Here is a 20,722-nt window from a genome sequence, read left to right as displayed (position 1 = left end):
ATTATCTCATTTAATTGGTACAACAATCCCATAGGCAAGGTATTATTGTTTTTATTTAACAAATGAGGAAACCAAAGATCAGAGGGGTTTAGGTCAAGGTCACATGAAGGTTAAATGTAGTTTTTTCAGATTCCAAAGCTCATATTTTTTAACTTATTTTCTAATTAAAAAAAACTTTCCCCATCTTTATTGGAGTTTAATTGCTTTACAATGTTGTGTTAGTTTCTGCTGTACAACAAAGTGAATCAGCTATATGTATACATATATCCCCATATCCCCTCCCTCTTGAGCCTCCCTCCCACCCTCCCTATCCCACCCCTCTAGGTCATCACAAAGCATGGAGCTGATCTGCCTGTGCTATGCGGCTGCTTCCCACTAGCTATCTATTTTACATGTGGTAGTCTATATATGTCAGTGCTACTCTCTCACTTTGTCCCAGCTTCCCCTTCCCCCCCCCCCACCCCCGACCCGCCCCCGTGTCCTCAAGTCCATCCTCTACGTCTGTATCTTTATTCCAAAGATCAGAGGGGTTTAGGTCAAGGTCATAGGCAGGTTAAGTGTAGTTCTTTTCAGATTCCAAAGCTCATATTCTTTAACTTAAAAAAACTGTGGTAAAATACACATAATATAAAATTTACCATCCTAACCATTTTTCTACCATGTCAGTAGTGTTAAGTATACTCACACTGTTGTGCAACCTCTTTAACTTCTTTAATTGGAAAAATTCAAATATATACAGCACGAAGACAGGACAGTATAATGAACCTCCATTCACCTTTTACCCAGCTCCAACAATTATCAACTCAGGACCAACCTCGTTTCCTTATACTCACTCACTTCCTCCCCTCAAGTGTCATTTTGAAGCAAACCCCAGATATACCTTTATTAATATATTGCTAAGTATCTCCAAAAGATAAAGATTCCTCTTTTAAAACTGTAACCATAATGCCATTCTCACACATAAAAAGTTAATGGTAATCTGTGAAAATTATCAAATATCCAGTCAGTCCTCAACTTTCTAATTAGGCAAAAAAATGGTTTTTGTTCTTATTTTTAAGACAGTTTGTGAGAATGAGGATCCAAATCAAGTCGCTACGGTGCAACTGGACTTTATTAAAGGGTGTTTCTCTCTCTCTCCTTTTTCACTGCAATTTATCAGTTGAATAAACCAGGTTATTTGTCCTATATAATTTCTTGCAATCTGGATTTTGGTGGTGGCGTTTCATGTTTCTCTGTTCTAGATATTTCCGGTAAATTGGTAGATGAATCTAAAGGTCTGATCAGACTAGATTTTTGTTGTTGTTTTCGTTTTTAAAACAAGACTCCTTCATGAATGGTGGTGTGTTCTACATCAAGAGGCACATAATGTCTGGTTCTCTTTTTGTAAGTATGAGGCTATTCATGTCCACTGCTTGGCTCTACTAATTTATTAAGGTTAATTAAATGGTGATATTCTAATTATATCATTCCCTTTTCAGTTATCAGCTATAACATTTCTCTAAAGAGGAACTTTCACATAACTACTGTTTTGTTACCATCCTATATGAAAGGCAGGATAAATTCCTTGTTCCTTTTAGTGGAAATCTGGTTGCTAGCGATGTTCAATGCTGTGCTACTGGGCTGGTCACTGTTTCTGTGAGTTCAAAGGACAGAAGTAGAATGACTAGACATAGCTACAGATATTCAAAAACAAAAACCAGAGTCCATACAGAGTCTTCCTATTCAAACTAAGATCAAAGAGTTTTTATTCAATCTCTTCTATTTTATATCTGCATATACTGCTCCCACGCCAAGAATCCAGGTTCCCAAGGCAATGGGGAAAACAGAATTAGAATATTGTACAATTACTCATTTGCTTTATCTTACATTAAAAGCCCATGTCATGAAATAACAATACCAAGGTTGCTACACAAACGTGATTAGTAAAAACAGTTTAATTTTTTTTTTTTCAGTTGTGTCTTAAGGTACAGCCTCCTAGGGATAAAGAGTCACTTGGATGTTTGGTTATACCACCTACTGGATATATATTTAGGTTTATGTATTTCAATTTATTTCAATTTTAGAGACTGTCCTTTTAAACTGTTTTATAATCATGTTATATGTATAATCACTAATATTCAATCCAACTCTACTGAAGGAACTTTTTCTTAGGAACTATTTATGTAGTTCGTAAGTTAAATCTAAAATCAAGAATTACTCAAAATCTAGCTTTACCCTTCTCAGTCACTTTCATCCTATTCTTTTACTCTCTTTATAGGTAACAATTAAAAAAAAAATTTTTTTTATAGTTTGTCCTTCCATTGTTTTTGTTTTCAAATAAAAATAGATACAAATCGATATCACCAACCTACCCTAGGGAGGATGATTATGTGGCGACTTATAGAACTTCATATAGAAATACTTTTCATTCATTTTTATAGATGGATAGTACTCTACTGCATGAATGTACCAAAATTCTTCAACCAGTTCTTATCAATGGAGTTTTAGACTGAAGGTCAATTTGTTTGGTTTCAATGCTCTCACATATAATTTTATGTTATATTTATATATATATATATATATATATGTATATATAGGTCTTTTATATAACTAGCCTTTCCATATGCGGTATATTTTATTTGCTTTCTTTTTATATTTTATTTTTTGGTATTCAGGAAATTTGTATTTTTCTTCTAATGGTTACCTCTAGGTGAATAACTATATAATTCCTGTCTTCTTATTTTTTTGTCATTTTCTATTGGTTTGCTGCTGTAAACAATATCAAATCAGCTAATTACCTCTTCTTCTTTCTCCCACTTCTCTCCCAGCATCTGACCTGATATAATATCCTTTAACTCCCAGTTAACCATCAGGCAATCAGCAGTTTATTCTACTTTTTACATGTTCTCACCATTCCCCTTCTCCATATTTTAATAGTTGTGATGTATCTGCATTGCCAGAGACACAGCCTTTACATACTATACCACACTCTCTCCTTCGTGAATATTGTTTCATGCTAGTTCTACAAGTAAAAATATAGATAATGCTTATCACCAGTCTTTATGTTTGTATCTCTCCAGTCATTGTGGTTGTCAAAAGTTCTTTCTCTAGTACAGGGGTTGGCAAACTACGAACCACGGGCCAAATGAGATTTGTGGCCTGTCCCAATATGGCCTTTGAGCTAAGAATGGTTTTTGTATTTTTAAAGGGTTGTAAACAAAACAAAACACCCCACACAAAGATATGTGACAAAGATAGCAATGTAGCCTACAAAGTCTAAAATATTTACTGTCTGGCGCTTTATAGAAAACCTTTGCTGACCACTACTCTAGTAGAGCCCTCAGGAAGGGAACAATATTCTCGGAGTTCCTAGATTTCATAAGAGTGTGTTTCTTATACTTGCAAGTCAGTCTGGTGGATATAAAATCCTTGGCTCACATTTGCTTTCCTTGAGTATCTTAAAAATGTTATTCCATTTTATTGTGGCATAAAACACTGCCCAAAAGTCTGTTGACAATTTTCTTTTCTTCCCTTAAAAGTGACCTGGTCTTTTTGCCTGAGTACCCCTCAAATTTTTTTCTCTCTAGCTTTGTAACTCTGCAGTTTCATTGGAGTATGTGTTGGTATTTGTTGTCCTAGGTTGATTTTCCAAGGCATACAGTGTATGCTCTTTCAACATGTAGTTTCAAATCTTTTTCCTTCATAATTTTAGGAAAGTTTCCTTGAAGTATTTTTTTTCTCTTGGGGGGATTCCTATTTTATATATGTATTTTATAAATACTATAGGATTTCTGCCTATAGTATTTAGTCACTTTCTCTCAAATCCTTTTTCTTTCATTTCTTTTTGCTTTTAAGCTTTTCCTCCTTTTTACTTTCTATTTTTCTTAAGGCATTATATCTATTTATTTACTAAATACTTTCTCTTTATGGATAGTTTACATGTCCCAAATAATTTTTTTATTTCTAACTTTATTTAGAAATAAAATTTGTCCATTTGAATATTTGTAATTCTGATTTGTTGTTCTGTTATATCCTGTATCATTTTCTTAGTTTCTTTTAGTTGTTTTGAAAAGTTATTTAACAGTTCTCATCTAATTTATTTTTTTTATTTTTGGCAATGAACAAGCACTGATATATTTGTTTTTAAAAAAAAAGTTTTCTTTTAGTCACGTTAATATCAAGACAGACAACTAGTTGTTAGCTATGCAATTCTAGACAATTTAGTTACATTCTCTGAACCACTGTTACTTCAAATGATTAAAAAAAATTTTTTTAACATCTTTATTGGAGTGTAATTACTTTACAATGGTTAGTTTCTGCTTTATAACAAAGTAAATCAGCTATACGTATACATATATCCCCATATCTCTTCCCTCTTGCGTCTCCCTCCCTCCCACCCTCCCTATCCCACCCCTCTAGGTGGTCACAAAGCACTGAGCTGATCTCCCTGTGCTATGCGGCTGCTTCCCACTAGCTATCGGTTTTACATTTGGTAGTGTATATATGTCCATGCCACTCTCTCACTTTGTCCCAGCTTACCCTTCCCCCTCCCCATATCCTCAAGTCCATTCTCTAGTAGGTCTGCGTCTTTATTCCCATCCTGCCCCTCGGTTCTTCATGACCCTTTTTTTTTTTAGATTCCATATATATGTGTTAGCATACGGTATTTGTTTTTCTCTTTCTGACTTCACTCTGTATGACAGACTCTAGGCCCATCCACCTCACTACAAGTAACTCAATTTTGTTTCCTTTTATGGCTGAGTAATATTCCATTGTATATATGTGCCACATCTTCTTTATCCATTCATCTGTTGATGGACACTTATCTATTTTAAAAGCATGGGTAAATATCATGCTTTTATTTACAAGACATATTATTCTCCTTACTCTCTTTTTTTCTTCTCTCTTTGCACTGAATTTGACTGAGCTTTTTCTCTTCGCTCACTTTCTTTTTGGCTGTGTGGCATGTGGGATCTTAGTTCCCCGACCAGGGATCGAACCCATGCCCCCTGCATTGGAAGCGTGGAATCTTAACACTGGACGGCCAGGGAAGTCCCTCTTTTGCTCATTTTTAATGAAGTTAGTTTTCCCGACTTCTTTTCTCATGGAGGGTAGGTCAAGGTAGCACTCTCTAGTTCCAAGACCACCTTTTCTTTGTTTATGTGAAGTGCTCATAAACATGGTCATGCACTTTCTGGGATCTCCTGGCTCTCTTCTCCAACCCTACATTTATCTGAAACCTTCTTTTTTCTTTGCTTATTGTCCCTGACCTTCTCTGGGGGCTCCAATTCTAGCAGCTTCACTTCAGTGTGGGGCTTGGTCCTAGGAGAGAGCTTCAGCTATTTAGTTTAATTTTTTTTTTTAAGATTTAATTTTTTATTTATTTTTGGCTGCACTGGGTCTTTGTTGATGCATGCGGGCTTTCTCTAGTTTTGGCAAGCGGGGGCTACTCTTCATCGCAGTGCGCAGGCTTCTCTCGTTGCAGAGCACGGGCTCTAGGCACACAGGCTTCAGTAGTTGTGGCTCGCAGGCTCTAGAGCGCAGGCTCAGTAGTTGTAGCACACGGGCTTAGTTGCTCTGCGGCATGTGGGATCTTCCCGGACCAGGGATCAAACCCGTGTCCCTTGCATTGTTGACAGGTGGATTCTTAACCACTGCGCCACCAGGGAAGCCCTCAGCTATTTAGTTTTAAGAGTCGATAGGGCCCACATGCTGGAACTGTGGGGCCTTTAGGGACTTTCCACCCCCTCACTTGTTCCCGTAAACCAACCTCTTGCGCCACTCCTTCTCCCTATCGAAACCAATTCTTCTCCCTATCGTGCGCCACTCCTTCTCCCTATCGAAACCAATTCTTCTCCCTATCGAAACCAATTCTTGGAGTTTTTCAGTTGACGGGGACTTTCCAGCCAGCGGGTAATTTTCCAGTTGCCCGTAACAGGTATACGCCCTAACCGCCACAATGAACAAACAACTGTAACGGCCAGAAGGTGGGGCAAAAGTTCCTAAGCCAATGAATTCAAAAGTCACCACATTTACCCAATCATTGTGAGAAAATACCCGCCCTATGAGTAAATAAACCTATAAAAAGTATGTGATTCCGCTTTTAGGGGTTCCCCATCGGCCTCCTGCGTGAGGTTCAGGGAACCCCGGTGCATCGGCTCCTAATAAACCTCTTGCGTGTTGCAACGGCTCTCGACTCTTGGCGGTTCTTGGGCGAGTTGGAATCCCTCGTAGACCGTTTGGGTCTAACAGAACCCCTTCAGATCTTACAGCAGACCCCTGACAATCGACTCTGAGTTAGGGTATGCAAAACCCCTACCAGTTTCAGGTGCTTTTCTCAAACTGGCCTGTGGACTTTCCAGTGAATACCTTTTGGCTACTTCTCAGATCCCTTGGAGGTCTCATTCCTTCTAGTTGCTCTCACACAGATACTGCAAGGATCTTGTAGCTCTTGGTAGTTTGTACCTACCCTCTGGTATTTTGGGTTTCATGTGGCTACCCTGTCACCTAGTTTTGTTGTAAATGTTGTGTTTGTTGATGCATTCTCTTTGTTTTCATGGGGAAATTTCAAGAAAACTAAAAAACTATGAAGCTGGGTTTATGTTCCAAGAATTCTCCTCACAAAGCTTATATGCCTAACCACCATATATACTGACTGTTAATTAAAGGCCCTTCCATTTTGTAAGACTCAGAATAAAACCACTCAAAACTTTTTATGATGTCTTCTCAGAGGAGCCTTTTATTTGTAGCATTCTGTAAAACATAAGCTGGTATCTATCTCGTCTATAAATATGTACATCACTCTGTGACATCTACAAATGGCTGTCTCAAATCCTTAAATACTGTATTCTAGAATATGTTTCAGGGGACACGGTTCACACAGAATACGAAGAGAGTGGAGTCCCCTATAATTGCTGTGTATTGCAGCAATACAAATCCCTTTCTATATAACCAGAGAATGCCAATCACACTGGAAAAGGAAATCACACATAAAAAGTCTACTTGAAGATACACTTTAAAGGCAAGGAAATCAAGGGTCAGAATGGCCAAAAAAGTTGCCCAAGCCCACAGCAAATTAAAGGTAAACAAAACAAAACAAAACCCCAGAAATAGGTCTTCTTATTTTCAGGCTGTTGCTCTATTCAAAACTTTTCTGGATCACTCGTCGATATGCATTTATTCAAGATGATTATAAATACAGTCCAGATAATCTCCTTCCCAGTCACTATACCCTGTCACGGCTCATGGAGGCTCCTGTCTCAAGCCCTGTGCACTCCCTGTTCCATCTTCCTAGAACACACTGACCTCTGCATGACTCATTGCTTCTCCTTCCTTAGGTTTTACTCAAATGTCACCTTCTCAATGAGGCATACCCTCCACTAACCACCCATTACACTGCTACCTTCCCATGGCCTGTGCTCCCAACCCCTTTATTCTGCTTTATTTTCCCATGGGAACTTCTTACATTTCATTCACTTGTTCATTCATTTGCCCATGAATACAATCATTATACATCTCTCTTCATTAGAATGTAGGCTTCATGAGGGCAGAGATTTTTATCTCCACTGATGTCTTAAAGGGCAGAGGAAAGTGCCTGAGAAGACAGCAGTTGCTCACTACTTGCTGGATGCAAGAAGAGGGAATTTCAAGTACCATATGGAGTTTTCTTTAATGCATGTACTACTCTTTTATAACTGATATTACTGTTAACCTGGATGATATTAGTAATTATATGAGAATTCACAATGGGTATGGGGAATTTAGGACTCGGAATTGGTTAATGAGCTAAAGCGCTACTAATAATGAAACAAAAGTTACTCTAATTGGAATTCACTGACCAGTATGATACATAAGAGAGAACTTCATAAGAGAGTTAACACTGATTATTAAAGGCTCAGTATGTTTTAGGCTTAGAATTTGACCCTAAAGAGGATAAGTCATTAATTCATTCGCTAAGTTGATCAATTAACATTGTACGTTCAAGAAAAAAAGATATGTTTCAGAGTAACACAATATTCTCCTTATGACCTCAGTCAAAATACAAATTTGAGATCATAGAAGATACCAGGTGAGAGATAAGACTCAAATGCATAAAAATAATTAACCATGCCTGCCCTATTTATAATCAAACATGCTAAGTAACTTCATTTCTGTGGTACCAAGTACACTTAAGAACTGAAACTTAGTTCTTATGTGTCAACTATCAAAAACAAATACTATGTTGTGTTAACAAATTAAGAAAACCAATACACTCCAATCATGGAATAGCCTCTAACAACTGTCAAAGCACAAATTAACTTGACTTCTGTTTCCCAAAGCATACTGCTTCTCAGGACTGAGATCTCCAAATTCACATCTCAGAAACTCAAGTAATGTATAAATAAGTTACGCAACAATTTAGGCTTAACTTTATCTGGTGTTAATTGAGTCTTCCAATAAAACCTGAAGCCTAGATAAACTCTGATGCTTTCATGTTCGTTTTTGCATTTATAAGGTAATCCCCAAATACACTTGTAAGATTTCTTAAGAATTTTTCAGAAAGCCATGAATTTTCCAGGAAAACAGGCAAAGCTGAATTCTCAAATACAATTTGTTTTCAGAAATTAAATCCACTATGGAAAGAGTTGAATTTCCACTCATACAATGAGTAAGATTACTAGTTTTTTGGGGTCTTATTTGGAGAAACTACAATAAAGTGCCATTTATATTTGCAGCTTTGACTATAATCAACTGTAATAATAAGATACCAGCTCAAAAAAATTCTTTTCATTTAAACCTCTTTTGTAATACTGCTTTTTAATAACCCTCATAATAGCCGAATTAAAGGACCCCAACAGAAATCATTCATCCCACATAAAACAAACATTGCCTTTTCTTCTTAGCTTTGTTTTACAAGCTACATTATTTCCAGATGACGCTTGAGGGGACTATGGTTTCAAGAATTAGATGCTTAAATAGACAGCTGCTTTCTATTTGCCATGTAAATCAAGGATATATCAAAGAAAATTCCAAATAGTAGACTTCTTTTCTTCCTATTAGAAACTATGAACTCAGGCAGAAAGGGAGAAAGAGAGAGAAAAACAATAAAAATTCGAGCAAACAGAAAATTAAAATAATGATGTTTTTAACATCTTTATTGGAGTATAATTGCTTTATAATGGTGTTAGTTTCTGCTTTACAACAAAGTGAATCAGCTATACATATACATATATCCCCATACCTCCTCCCTCTTGCGTCTCCCTCCCACCCTCCCTATCCCACCCCTCTATGTGGACACAAAGCACCCAGCTGATCTCCCTGTGCTATATGGGCCGATTCCCACTAGCTATCTATTTTACATTTCGTAGTGTATACGATGTGTTTGCACTGAAATCTGGCAATGATTAATTAACCTTCTAAGAGAAGTTTAAATAATATAGAAAACCCATGCATATTAAATTCAGTAGCAATGTGTGATAAATTTGTAAAAACCAGTGATTTTTTTCATTTTTTCATTTTTTCCCCCCTTCCCATTGTAGTGAAAGTATTCTTATCTGCTGCTCTACAGAGCTAATATAAAAACAGCTTTTCCTAAGATTCTTCAAACTTTCTTTGTTATTTAAGAAATCACTATGATTTCTTAAATTATCACACATTGCTACTGAATTTAATATGCATGGGTTTTCTGTATTCTTTAAAGTTCTCTTAGAAGGTTAATTAATCATTGCCAGATTTCAATGCAAACACATCCTATTTCCTTTTAGAAGGAACATAAAAGTTATTTAAGTATTTTTAATGATAATTTTTAAAAATCCTTAAAAAGAATATTCTACCACATTCCATAAGAAGGAACAGGACAAATTTCCTCTCTAGGAATAAAGAAAGGGCAATATTCTTTACCTCAATTCAGGTGTGCTTTTTTTTTTTTTTTTTTTTTTTTTGCGTTACGCGGGCCTCTCACTGTTGTGGTCTCTCCCGTCGCGGAGCACAGGCTCCGGACCCGCAGGCTCAACCATGGCTCACGGGCCTAGCCGCTCCGCGGCACGCGGGATCCTCCCAGACCAGGGCACGAACCCGCGCCCCCTGCATCGGCAGGCGGACTCCCAACCACCGCGCCACCAGGGAAGCCCCCGCAGGTGTGCTTTTTAAGAGTGAAGAAATTTTTCTTTTTTAAACAAGAGGGGATCCCTCCAACTAAAACTGTCCTTAGAAGCATACTCAGAACATTTCTGGAACTCCTAGTTCAGAAATGCATCCAAAGCCAAGTTATAACACAACCAAGAAAATCAGTCTGATTATGTTAAAGTCAGGCCTGGTTTTTAATTAGGAAGAAAAGTGGCAGGGATAGGGTGTGGAGCTTGCTCACTTGTTAGAGGCCTCATTTATTAGATTTTTAAAATCAACTGTTCTAAAGAAGAAACCTTCTGGGACCTAATCAGTGTGGGGCTTGGAATCTGTTAATACTTAAGTTCAAAGCAGTTGTTTCTAGGGATGTTCACAAGATTTGCAACCCTATTCACAAGATCAGGCTCTGTTTTTTACATTGGTTTTGACATTAGGAAAGTAACTATCAATATAAAGATCTTGATTCAAATTTCATGATCCTCCTTGGAGAAATGGTTGATTTTAGGGCTGGAGCAGTGGAAATACAAGATGAGTTGGAGCATCTTGAAGACCGCAAAAAAAAAAAAAAAAAGGTTGACGCATATTCAAAGGGCAGAGGATACACCTGAAAGAGCTCCCAGTGCCTAAAGTTGGAACAACCTGAGTAACAAAATAACAACACTTCTGGATGATAAGAAGAAAATTTGTATCCAGGAGTCCATAGTGATAGAAATATACAACTGCATAGATAAATACATCAGGGAGAGGGGACAACTCTTCCTTGCAGAAGAATTCTAATAATAAATTTAGAGGGAATGAGACAAACAGAAAATCACTAATAAATCAGTAAAATAATGCTGAAGCCAGATCAATCAATGGATGCTAAAATTTGTGGGAAAATGTATAGGAAGAAACAGGATATCGGCATCATCTCAAAGTATCTCCCCCATATACTGTTCCAATATAGTGGAAATATTTAATAATCTAATAAAGTATTTCCAATATAGTGGAAATAACTACTATATAAAACATACAGGGGGCCTCCCTGGCGGCGCAGTGGTTGAGAGTCCGCCTGCCGATGCAGGGGACACGGGTTCGTGCCCGGGTCCGGGAAGATCCCACATGCCGTGGAGCGGCTGGGCCCGTGAGCCACGGCCGCTGAGCCTGCGCGTCTGAAGCCTGTGCTCCACAACGGGAGAGGCCACAAAAGTGAGAGGCCCGCATACCACAAACAAAACAAAAAAACAACAACAAAAAAACATACAGGAATTTCAAGGGAAAATCAGCAAGTTTATGGTGAAGAATCTGGACAGACATCATCCCAGTGAAGTGATCAATACCAGTAATACACACCAACACCATGTATTCTCCGAAATGATGTACTGAGAAGGGCATATCACTTCTGTAGTATCCTTCCCAATAATGCATGACATCATTCTAATCATGAGAAAATGCCAGACAAACCCGAACTGAGGGACATCCTACAAAATAACTGATTAGTACTCTTCCAAGGTGTCGAGGTCATGAAATCCAAGGAAAGACTAAGGAGACGTGACAACAAAATGCAATGTGGGATCATCCTGGATTGGATACTAGAAAAGAGTAAGGGCATTAGTGTCAAAACTGGTAAAATTCAAATGAGATTTGTGTTTTAGTTAACAGTATTGTACCAAGGTTAATAGTTCTGAAAAATGTTCAATGGTTATGTAAGATATTTACAAAAGGGAAAGCTGGTGAAGGATATATGGAAATTCTTGAATACTCTTTGTAAGTCTAAAATTATCTAAAAATAATAAAGAAGAGAAGGAAGGACTGAGGGAGGGAATAAAAAAAGGGAAGGAAGGGAGGGAGGGAGGGAGGGAGGGAGGGAGGGAAGGAGGGGAAAATAAGTCATATACTTGACAAAAATGTAAAGATCTATACCTATAAAGAAGAGTATAAGGCAAAAAGTGTTAAGTTCTATTTTCCCTTCCCTTCAGTCTGACTCCCTACAGGTAACCACTATTTAATAGTTTATGAATTATTCCAGAAAAATTAAATGCATATTTTCAAACATACATGTACATATAACCTACATACTATAAAGTATGGTTTTCTGTTTGTTTCTACTGATTTAAGTGTTATGGATATCTTTTCAGATAAACCTATATGGACTGAATTTGTTAAAAAAAATGTCTGCAGAATAACTGCATTGGATAGATTTAAACTTTAATCAGTCCCCTATTGATAGATTTTGCTCTTAAGCCAGGCTGAAAAATACACATATCTTTTCGTAACTGCATATCTAATTGACTTTAGCAGTTTCTAAAGTCAAGACACTACTCAAGAATCATTTTCCCTAATTGAAAATATTAACTTTCTCAAAGTATAAAATTTATTTTTCTAACTTTCACCCTCATGCCATAATGCCAGCAAAGCTGGTATCTATATGCTATTACGTTCAACAAATAGTTCTTTTTTTCTTTTTCCTAGTGCTCCAAGTACTACTTTTTTCTAATGGCTTCACTGAGACAACATTCACACACCACACGTACTTTGTCAATTTAAAATGTACAATTCAATGGTTTTCTGTACATTCAGAATTGTGCAACCATCACCACAATCTAATTTTCAAACACTTTTATCATCCCCGAAAGAGACCATGTACCGTCAGCAATCACTCACCATCCTACATCAATCACATCGTGGATTTTTTCCCAATAAATATACAGTTGGACCTCCATATTGTCAGGTTTTACTTCTGTGGATTTAACCAAACTTGGATGAAAATTTCTATCTGTGGTTGGGTGAATCCTCAGATTCAGAATCTGAAGATATGGAGGGCCGATTGTACTATACCACTTTATATAAGGGACATGAGCACCCTTGGATTTCGGTATATGCGGGGGCTCCTAGAATCAATCCCCCTCAGATACCAAGGGACAACTGTATACTACGTTTTTTCCTATACATGCATACTTACGATAAAGTTTAATTCATGAATTATGTACAGTAAGAGAATATCCAAATTGCTCGCACCACTACTCTTAGGCTTTGGGGTCATTAAGTAAAATAAGGGTTACTTGAACACAAGCGCTGCAATACTGCAACAGTCATCTGATAACCCAGATGGCTACTATGTGACTAATGGTCGGGATATGCTGGACAAAGGGATGATTCATGTCCCAGGCAGGACAGAACTGGATGTCAAGAGATTTCATCACACTACTTAGAATGGTGTGAAATTTCAAACTATGAATTGTTTATTTCTGGAATTCTCCATTTAATATTTTTGGACCGCTGTTGACCGTAGGTAAATGAAATCTCAGAAAGCAAATCGTGGCTAAGGGGGGAGTTGACTGTACTTGCTTTTAGCAAGCTGATGATAAACTCTTAGTTACTGTTTATACTTCTGCTGATTTTTCTGATTTGGCTCCTTACCCTTTGGCCAGGGTCTTTTTCGCTTGTGCCTTTGCGTTTACGTTTGGAATGAGATGGGAAAGTTGGTCCTATGAAAAGGTTCAAAAATTCTTTGATGATCATGGGGCAATAAATTTTGGTTCCTTATGATTCCACCTAGAATAAAAGTTAGATTCCTCTCATCTCAACTAGTTGCTACGATAATTGTTAGAAATTAGGGAAACAATGGTTACATGACATGTGACAACAGTCATAATTAAAAGCCATGCTTATCTTTAAAAAGCAACTATAACTCACTTATTATTTTTGCTTGTCTATATTGTCTATATTCAGGTTCTGTTTTATATGACCAAAGTTGTTTTAGAGGTTTATTCTTATTAAAAAAAATGTTGGGACTTCCCTGGTGGCGCAGTGGTTAAGAATCTGCCTGCCAATGCAGGGGACACGTGTTCAAGCCCTGGTCCGGGAAGATCCCACATGCTGCGGAGCAACTAAGCCTGTGCACCGCAGCTACTGAGCCAGTGAGCCACAACTACTGAAGCCCACGCACCTAGAGCCCGTGCTCCACAACAAGAGAAGCCACCGCAATGAGAAGCTCACACACCACAACGAAGAGTAGCCCCCGCTCACCACAACTAAAGAAAGCCCGCGAGCAGCAACGAAGACCCAATGCAGACAAAGATAAATAAAAATAAATAAATCTATTAAAAAAAATTGTTGATTCTTCTTTAACAATTTTCTCATGTCTCTTTAGTCATTGAATTAAACTTTATGAAACCCTGATATAAAGACACCAAACTCAGCCAAGTCAACTGAACTTCACTAGCTTTCCTAGACAACTTTATCACTCTCTGTAATGAGCATTCTCTCTCCCCATGGAGAACTTGAGTATAATTTTTTGTTTTATTTTCCCTTAAGCAGTCAGGGAATTTACTCACTCTCTAGAAGCTGGCTGAAGGCTTCAGGTTTCCCCTGAGATGTTCAGACAAACATGGCTGTACTAAAGTACTAATACTAATGTTTTTGTAACTTGCTATTTGCTTTCTATGTTGTTAGTCAATTGACTGGTGAACTATACAGTATAATGAGAATAAACGTTTTCTTAATAAACTCAAAATTCTCTAGGTAGACTGAAAGTACTCTATGTACTACAGTGAGAAGAAAAACATATCCTTATTTTTACACAGTTATTCAAACTCTGCTACTATAGTTCTCTCAATCCTGCTGTAGAAAGTATACATTCAGGAATCCACTGCTGCATTAAGACCCTTTCGTTTTCCTGTTCCATCTTTTACAAACAAGTTTTCTAAAGCATTAGTCAAGGACACAGAATTTTATGTGGTTGTTGGCAGAGACACTTAACAAGTAAAATTTCTGGGGAAGAAAAAGGGAACATACTGTATTTGCCCAGTTAATGACCAAATTAAAAGAGAATGGTAGTGAGAATATGGTTTCAAATGTTCCCTCACTTATACGTAGTATTTTGAGCAAAAGGAATGACCAATAAAACATCAGTTATCACCAAAGAAGAACATAGTGTAGTACTTACTTTTAAGGTTGCTATTGTTTCTTTTAATCACCTTTCAGGTCAGTGGCAGGAGGAGTGATTCACAGTTATCAATACTACTACTGAATCAGTGTTACCCATCCTCTGCACCTAGCTCCGAGGAAAGGCAGCAAAATTCAAGTTCATAAACCCATTTGGAAAATGCTGTGATTTGCAAAGTCTCATACCCACAAATGTTATAATAAGGACTATCAATGGCAGATTCCAAATGGAATTTTCTTTGTATTTCTAGGAAGCGGATGCCTCAAGAAATTCAGTTTTACTCAGTGAAACCTTCATGCAAGAGGAAAACAGTCAATGACCTGTAAAGTTCAACAGAATTCATATGTCCATTACGAGTTCAACTTGTCCTTTCACTGCATAATCACCTCCATGATTGGCAAATACTGTTAAACATGACCTGTTTTCTCAAAGAAATACCAATTTTCTGGCCTCTGATTAAAGGAGAATACTGCTAGGGCAACCTCAGTACTACATACATTCAACACATTTTTGTGGAATTAACAGGAATACTACATAAATCAAATAATATGTGTATAAAAATGACAAAATACTTACAGATGACCAAAATTTAAGTTCTTAATAAACGTAATCCCCATTGCCACTCTGGCCCCAACTGAGGTTTCCAAGGAGCAATTAGAAAGAATTATTTTTCTTAGAACAAGTCATGACAAGGATAGAATTAAGTCAACTATAATGCTCATTTTTTTCAAGAAATTGAGAATATTCAACTGACAGGAAAATCTTAAAAGATACTAATTTGTTTGGTAGGAGAGAAGTACTTTGGAATTTTAAACTTCATAATGGGAAGACAGATCATAACATCTCTCTCACACCCACACTAAATAAATAAATAAAAGAGATGAAAAATAGCACCAGTCAGGTTGTGGCTGCACACAGCTATCTCTGTTTATCAGCGTCTGATATCTGGACTGGGTGCTGTTCCCACAGTCTCATATCAGCACAACCATTTAGAAATGAAACAAATGACAGCAGGAAACAAGCAAAACAATTCTCCGGCTGTCTGGTACACATCACCACCTCAAACTTAGGATATAAAAATTCTCTCCTAAAGTTTCTAATTATCAACTCATTAACTTGTCCCCAGACAAACAAACAGGGAGGTCCTTATTAGAACTGGATGAACTACCTCTGTGGTCCGTGACATGAAAGTTTTTAGCATCCTCATCTAAGGTATGTTCCAAAACACAAGAGGTGTCACAGAGAGCGGCACAGCCCTAAAGGAACTCATAACGAGTTCCCCCTCCTATTATATAATGCTCATCCCTGTGCTGTGTTCTATTCCATCATCATCCCCTGAGGTCAGGTGGTAATAAGCTCTTCATCTTTAAAGAGGAGGGAACAAATGCAACATGTTATGCTATTCTCTGCTGACCATGACTGACGAATTGGAGCAGCATACTGACCCAAGCAGAGACAATTAGATTCTCTCTCCCAGGATCTGAGAATTAGGACTCTGATCAGTCAGCAAAAGGCATGACACTCCCAAGGACATGTTAAGGGTTGGGAGGGAAAGGGGGTGGGGGAGGGGTTGCTATTTCAGTCAGCAAATAGGGAAAACGGGCCTACGGGAAGCAGCGGCAGAATAAAACTGAAGCAAAAAGAAGCAGATAATAGAAACTAAATGCCCCAGAAAGAGAGGCTTTTTTTTTTTTTTTCCTAATTTTAAGAATTATCATTCCTTATTTATGTATGTATGTATGTATGTATGGCTGTGCTGGGTCTTCATTGCTATGCATGGGCTTTCTCTAGTTGCGGTGAGCGGGGGCTACTGTTCCTTGCGGGGCACGGGCTTCTCATTGCAGTGGCTTCTCCTGTTACAGAGCACAGGCTCTAGGAGCATGGGCTCAGTAGTTGTAGCGCGTGGGCTTAGTTGCTCCATGGCATGTGGGATCTTCCCGGACCAGGGCTCAAACCCATGTCCCCTGCATTGGCAGGCGGATTCTTGACCACTGGACTACCAGGGAAGTCCCAAGATAGGCTATTCTGAATGAATACAATGGCTTTTCCATTTCAGGTTCTCATTCTCTGAAATCTAAGTGTACATCTTCCCCTTGAGTTCCGTGAGAAAAGTTTGCACACTTCTTATAAAATCCCTCCTTTTGTTTCTCTGTAATTAGTTTGAGTGGTTTTCTTGACTAATAAGATTTCTAATTATTAACAATCATTGATTTAGGGTTGACTTTCTTCAACGACTTGTTAATAATCATCAAAATTTTTTCCCCTTGATTTGAGATGTCAATCCTTTATTTACCTATCATAGGTTTCTCAGGGAACAAGATCACAGCCAGATCTTGGGAAGAGAGGGGTATTGTTATTTTTAAATTTAGCAATGAAAGGAAAATTTTTTTATTGACAAAGTAAGGTAACTACTTACATAATCTGGTAGAGGAACATCATTGGAACTCAGCGAACTTCTCAAGGACTGTGTGGCTTGTTCCAGAACTTTGTTGTGTTTTTTAGACAGCAAGGAAAACAAGCTGAAAAAAAAAACAAAACAAAACCCCAATTATATTAAAAGAACTAAGTGTCTCCTTTTCTAGGTTTTATATTGACATTCCACAGAATGTCGATTATTCTAAAAGATTCTTCTTTTCGTGCCTGTGTTAACAGCAGGATTAACAATACTATTGATATAACAAATAATAAAGTGAAAAGAATGTTTAAATTATAAGGGTTCTAAAATAAAAGTTTGCCAGTTTCAAATTGTACTTCAAACAGAGGAGGAATTTTCAGAAGACTACTATCATGGACAGGACAGCGGACAGATATTAAGAAAACCTGAGATATGGACTGACTTTATGAGTAACTCATAGTGCAATCTGTTACAAGTTACTTGAGCTTGCTGTATCCCAATTTTCTCATCTTTTTTTTGTATCTTACTGCACGGGTTTATTTAATTTTTTTAACATCTTTATTGGAGTATCTCATCTTTCAAATAAGTGCACTGGATTATTTCTCTAGCATAATACAGAGTCTATGATTCTATATTATAGCTTTATATTCTTATTCTCAAAAAGAATGGCTTTAAACATATGTATTATAAGAGTTTTACTTTACTGGTACTGAATAACTCCCCTGTGTAAACAACTAAAAAAAACTGAACAAAATACATAAAATAACTGTTTTCAGATGTTGAACATCTGAAATGTTCAAAACCTGCCCCAGTGTCTTCTTGAACGTTTGGGTAAATGCAAAGAAAAGACCCCACAAGGTGTGGCAGTAAACCACCATCCAGGAGCCACAAACTGAACAGAGATTTTGGAGATCACAAAAGGCTGGATGTATGCTGAAGTTCCAACCAGCCAGAGTGGATAAAACTCACTGAACATGAACACTCAGTTGAATTCTCAGAAAGGCCACGCTTTAGGAGTAGGGCTATTCTAGCCCAGAGTAAAGACGATTCTAAGATGCATCCCAACAGACCTAAATGAGCAATTTTCAAAGTATAAAACAAATTTACATTAAATGTAAATGGATTAAACACTCTCGTTAAGTGACAGAGATTGTCAGACTGGATAAAAAAGCAAAACCCAGTAACATGCTATTTATAAGAGGCACGCTTGTAAATTTAAAGATCCAGATAAGTGGACAGTAAAATGATACAAGAGAGATATTGTATAAACACTAATCATAAGAAAGCTGGAGCGGCTATATTAATATTAGACAAAGTAGGCTTAAGGATAAGAATATTATTACCCGAGATAAAGAGAGAAATTTTATAGTGATGAAATGGCAAATTTATCAAGAAGCTATAACAATCCTAAATGTGTATGTACCTAATAATAGAGCTTCAAGTACACATAATTATATGATCCTAATGTTAAAGCTACTATATCTAGTGAATAAAGAATTCTTCCTTGGGCTAGCTGACAAGTTAAAAATACAGACAATTCTGATTCCATGTACTTTTCCATATAAGTATGACCTGTAGTATCTTCTTTAATGCCCAAAACATTACTCTAGTATTTCTTAGTGGTATCTTTCTAAACCGAATATTGATTTGAATATCAATTTATGAAAATCTCTACTTATTTCAAATGGCTTAAATGGGATAATTACTGAAAACAAGACTACTAAGTATTCTTTCTAGATTAAGTTTTAACATTAAAATGTTAAAAAATGAATGAAAAAAATTCCTTAACACTTATTGGTAATGCTGGATGTGTATAAAGCAAATGTAACAAAGCCAAGAATATTCTCTAAATCTATACTCAAATACAGCAGGAAAATAAGTGAAATAATTATTAAGTGAATAAGTGTGAAATCATATGATACTGATCAAGCATATGTTGATAAGAGAGACTTCTTTGAAATGGAATAGTTCAGCAAAGCTTCATGAAGGGTTAGACTTTATGAAGAAGGAAAAAGATTTGTGCAAGAGAAGAGAGAAGCATTTCCAAACAGAAGGCAAATCACAGAGGCAAAACAGGGGACAGTGAGAAGAGTGAAGTGGAAGTGATGTAAAGAAGTAGGGAAAAAGACTCAATCTGTAAGGGTATGTATATTCTTTTCAATCATTTTACTTTTCTGGGTCTTCTCTATTTGAGGTTTAGTTTTGCTTGTTTTTTCTTTTTTAAGGTTAAAAGTAAACATCACACTTTTTCCTCACATCCATACCCATGACCCACTGGTAACAAATGTTAGCAGTTTATTATCTATGATTCCAACAATATTATATGCATCAAGGCATGTATATGAATGAACACTGTACATGTACATCCATGTTTTCTTCCCACAAAATAGGTACTGCTCTGTACCTTGCACTTTTTCCACTTAACAATATAATCCTTGATTCGTTCAATAAACACATATTGAGTGCCATTTAACTGATATCCAAGCATATGGATATACCTTAATTTACCTAGTCCATTAGAAATGAATCACTGCAATGTTTCCAGATTTTTGTATTATAAATAGCACTGCAATGAACACCCTTGTACATAATTTTTAGTATATCTGAGGTGAGACTGACTATAGATAAAGTAAAACTGCTGAGTAAAAGAATAACTGAACATAGTACTAAACTGCAATGGGGGTATATATTCTTAAATATGCAAATTATTTTGCAGGCCATGAAAAATAAAAGATAAAAATATGTTGGGATAGTGCATAAAGCATATTCACATGGAAATGCATAAAAGAGGGCAATTAGTAAGATTCTTTTAATTGGTTGTAGTGTATTTTCTGGAATAAATGGAGTTTCAGAAGTTTTTTGAGACTGAACGGACTTTGGTGGTTGATTTTAGTATAGGGCATGGCAAGACTCAGAGGCATCAATTGGATGCCCAAACAAAAAGCAAAAGCAATAAATATACCTGGAAGAAGTGAGCTTTTTGGTGTTAGTAAGAGGGAAGGGGACAAGTGAAGTACAGCAGTGCACTTTAAGTTTACAAAATACCAGAACTCAGGAGCTGTTTTATGGGTTCAATGAACCTGGGATTTTCTCTGTCAGTGTTCTAAGAGTGTACCCTTCAGAGAAGGATAACAGAGGTAACCTATGGTAACTTTTATCATCACTTTCAGAAATTTATGGAACGAGTCCTAGGAATCAAAGCAAAAAGGATTTGATATTGTTTCCTTTGGAGAAGAAAGCCTAGTTTGTTTATTTTAAAAGAGAATACTAACAATCCTTTTTCTTTGTTGGTAAAAGACAAAACAAGGAAGAGAGCT

At 37.0% G+C, this 20,722-nt stretch overlaps 1 protein-coding gene across 1 annotated transcript in view; it reads right to left on the bottom strand.

The window, feature by feature from the left end:
* Positions 1–20,722, bottom strand: part of DYM (dymeclin) — a 382,373-nt gene that overhangs the window by 110,960 nt on the left and 250,691 nt on the right. Inside the window, 1 exon segment of the mRNA XM_032653952.1 lies at positions 17,427–17,529. Within this exon segment, the coding sequence (XP_032509843.1) occupies positions 17,427–17,529 (103 nt within the window).

Source organism: Phocoena sinus, chromosome 14, assembly GCF_008692025.1.
Source record: "Phocoena sinus isolate mPhoSin1 chromosome 14, mPhoSin1.pri, whole genome shotgun sequence".
NCBI lineage: Eukaryota > Metazoa > Chordata > Mammalia > Artiodactyla > Phocoenidae > Phocoena > Phocoena sinus.
This window is presented reverse-complemented; position numbering and strand designations above follow the sequence as displayed.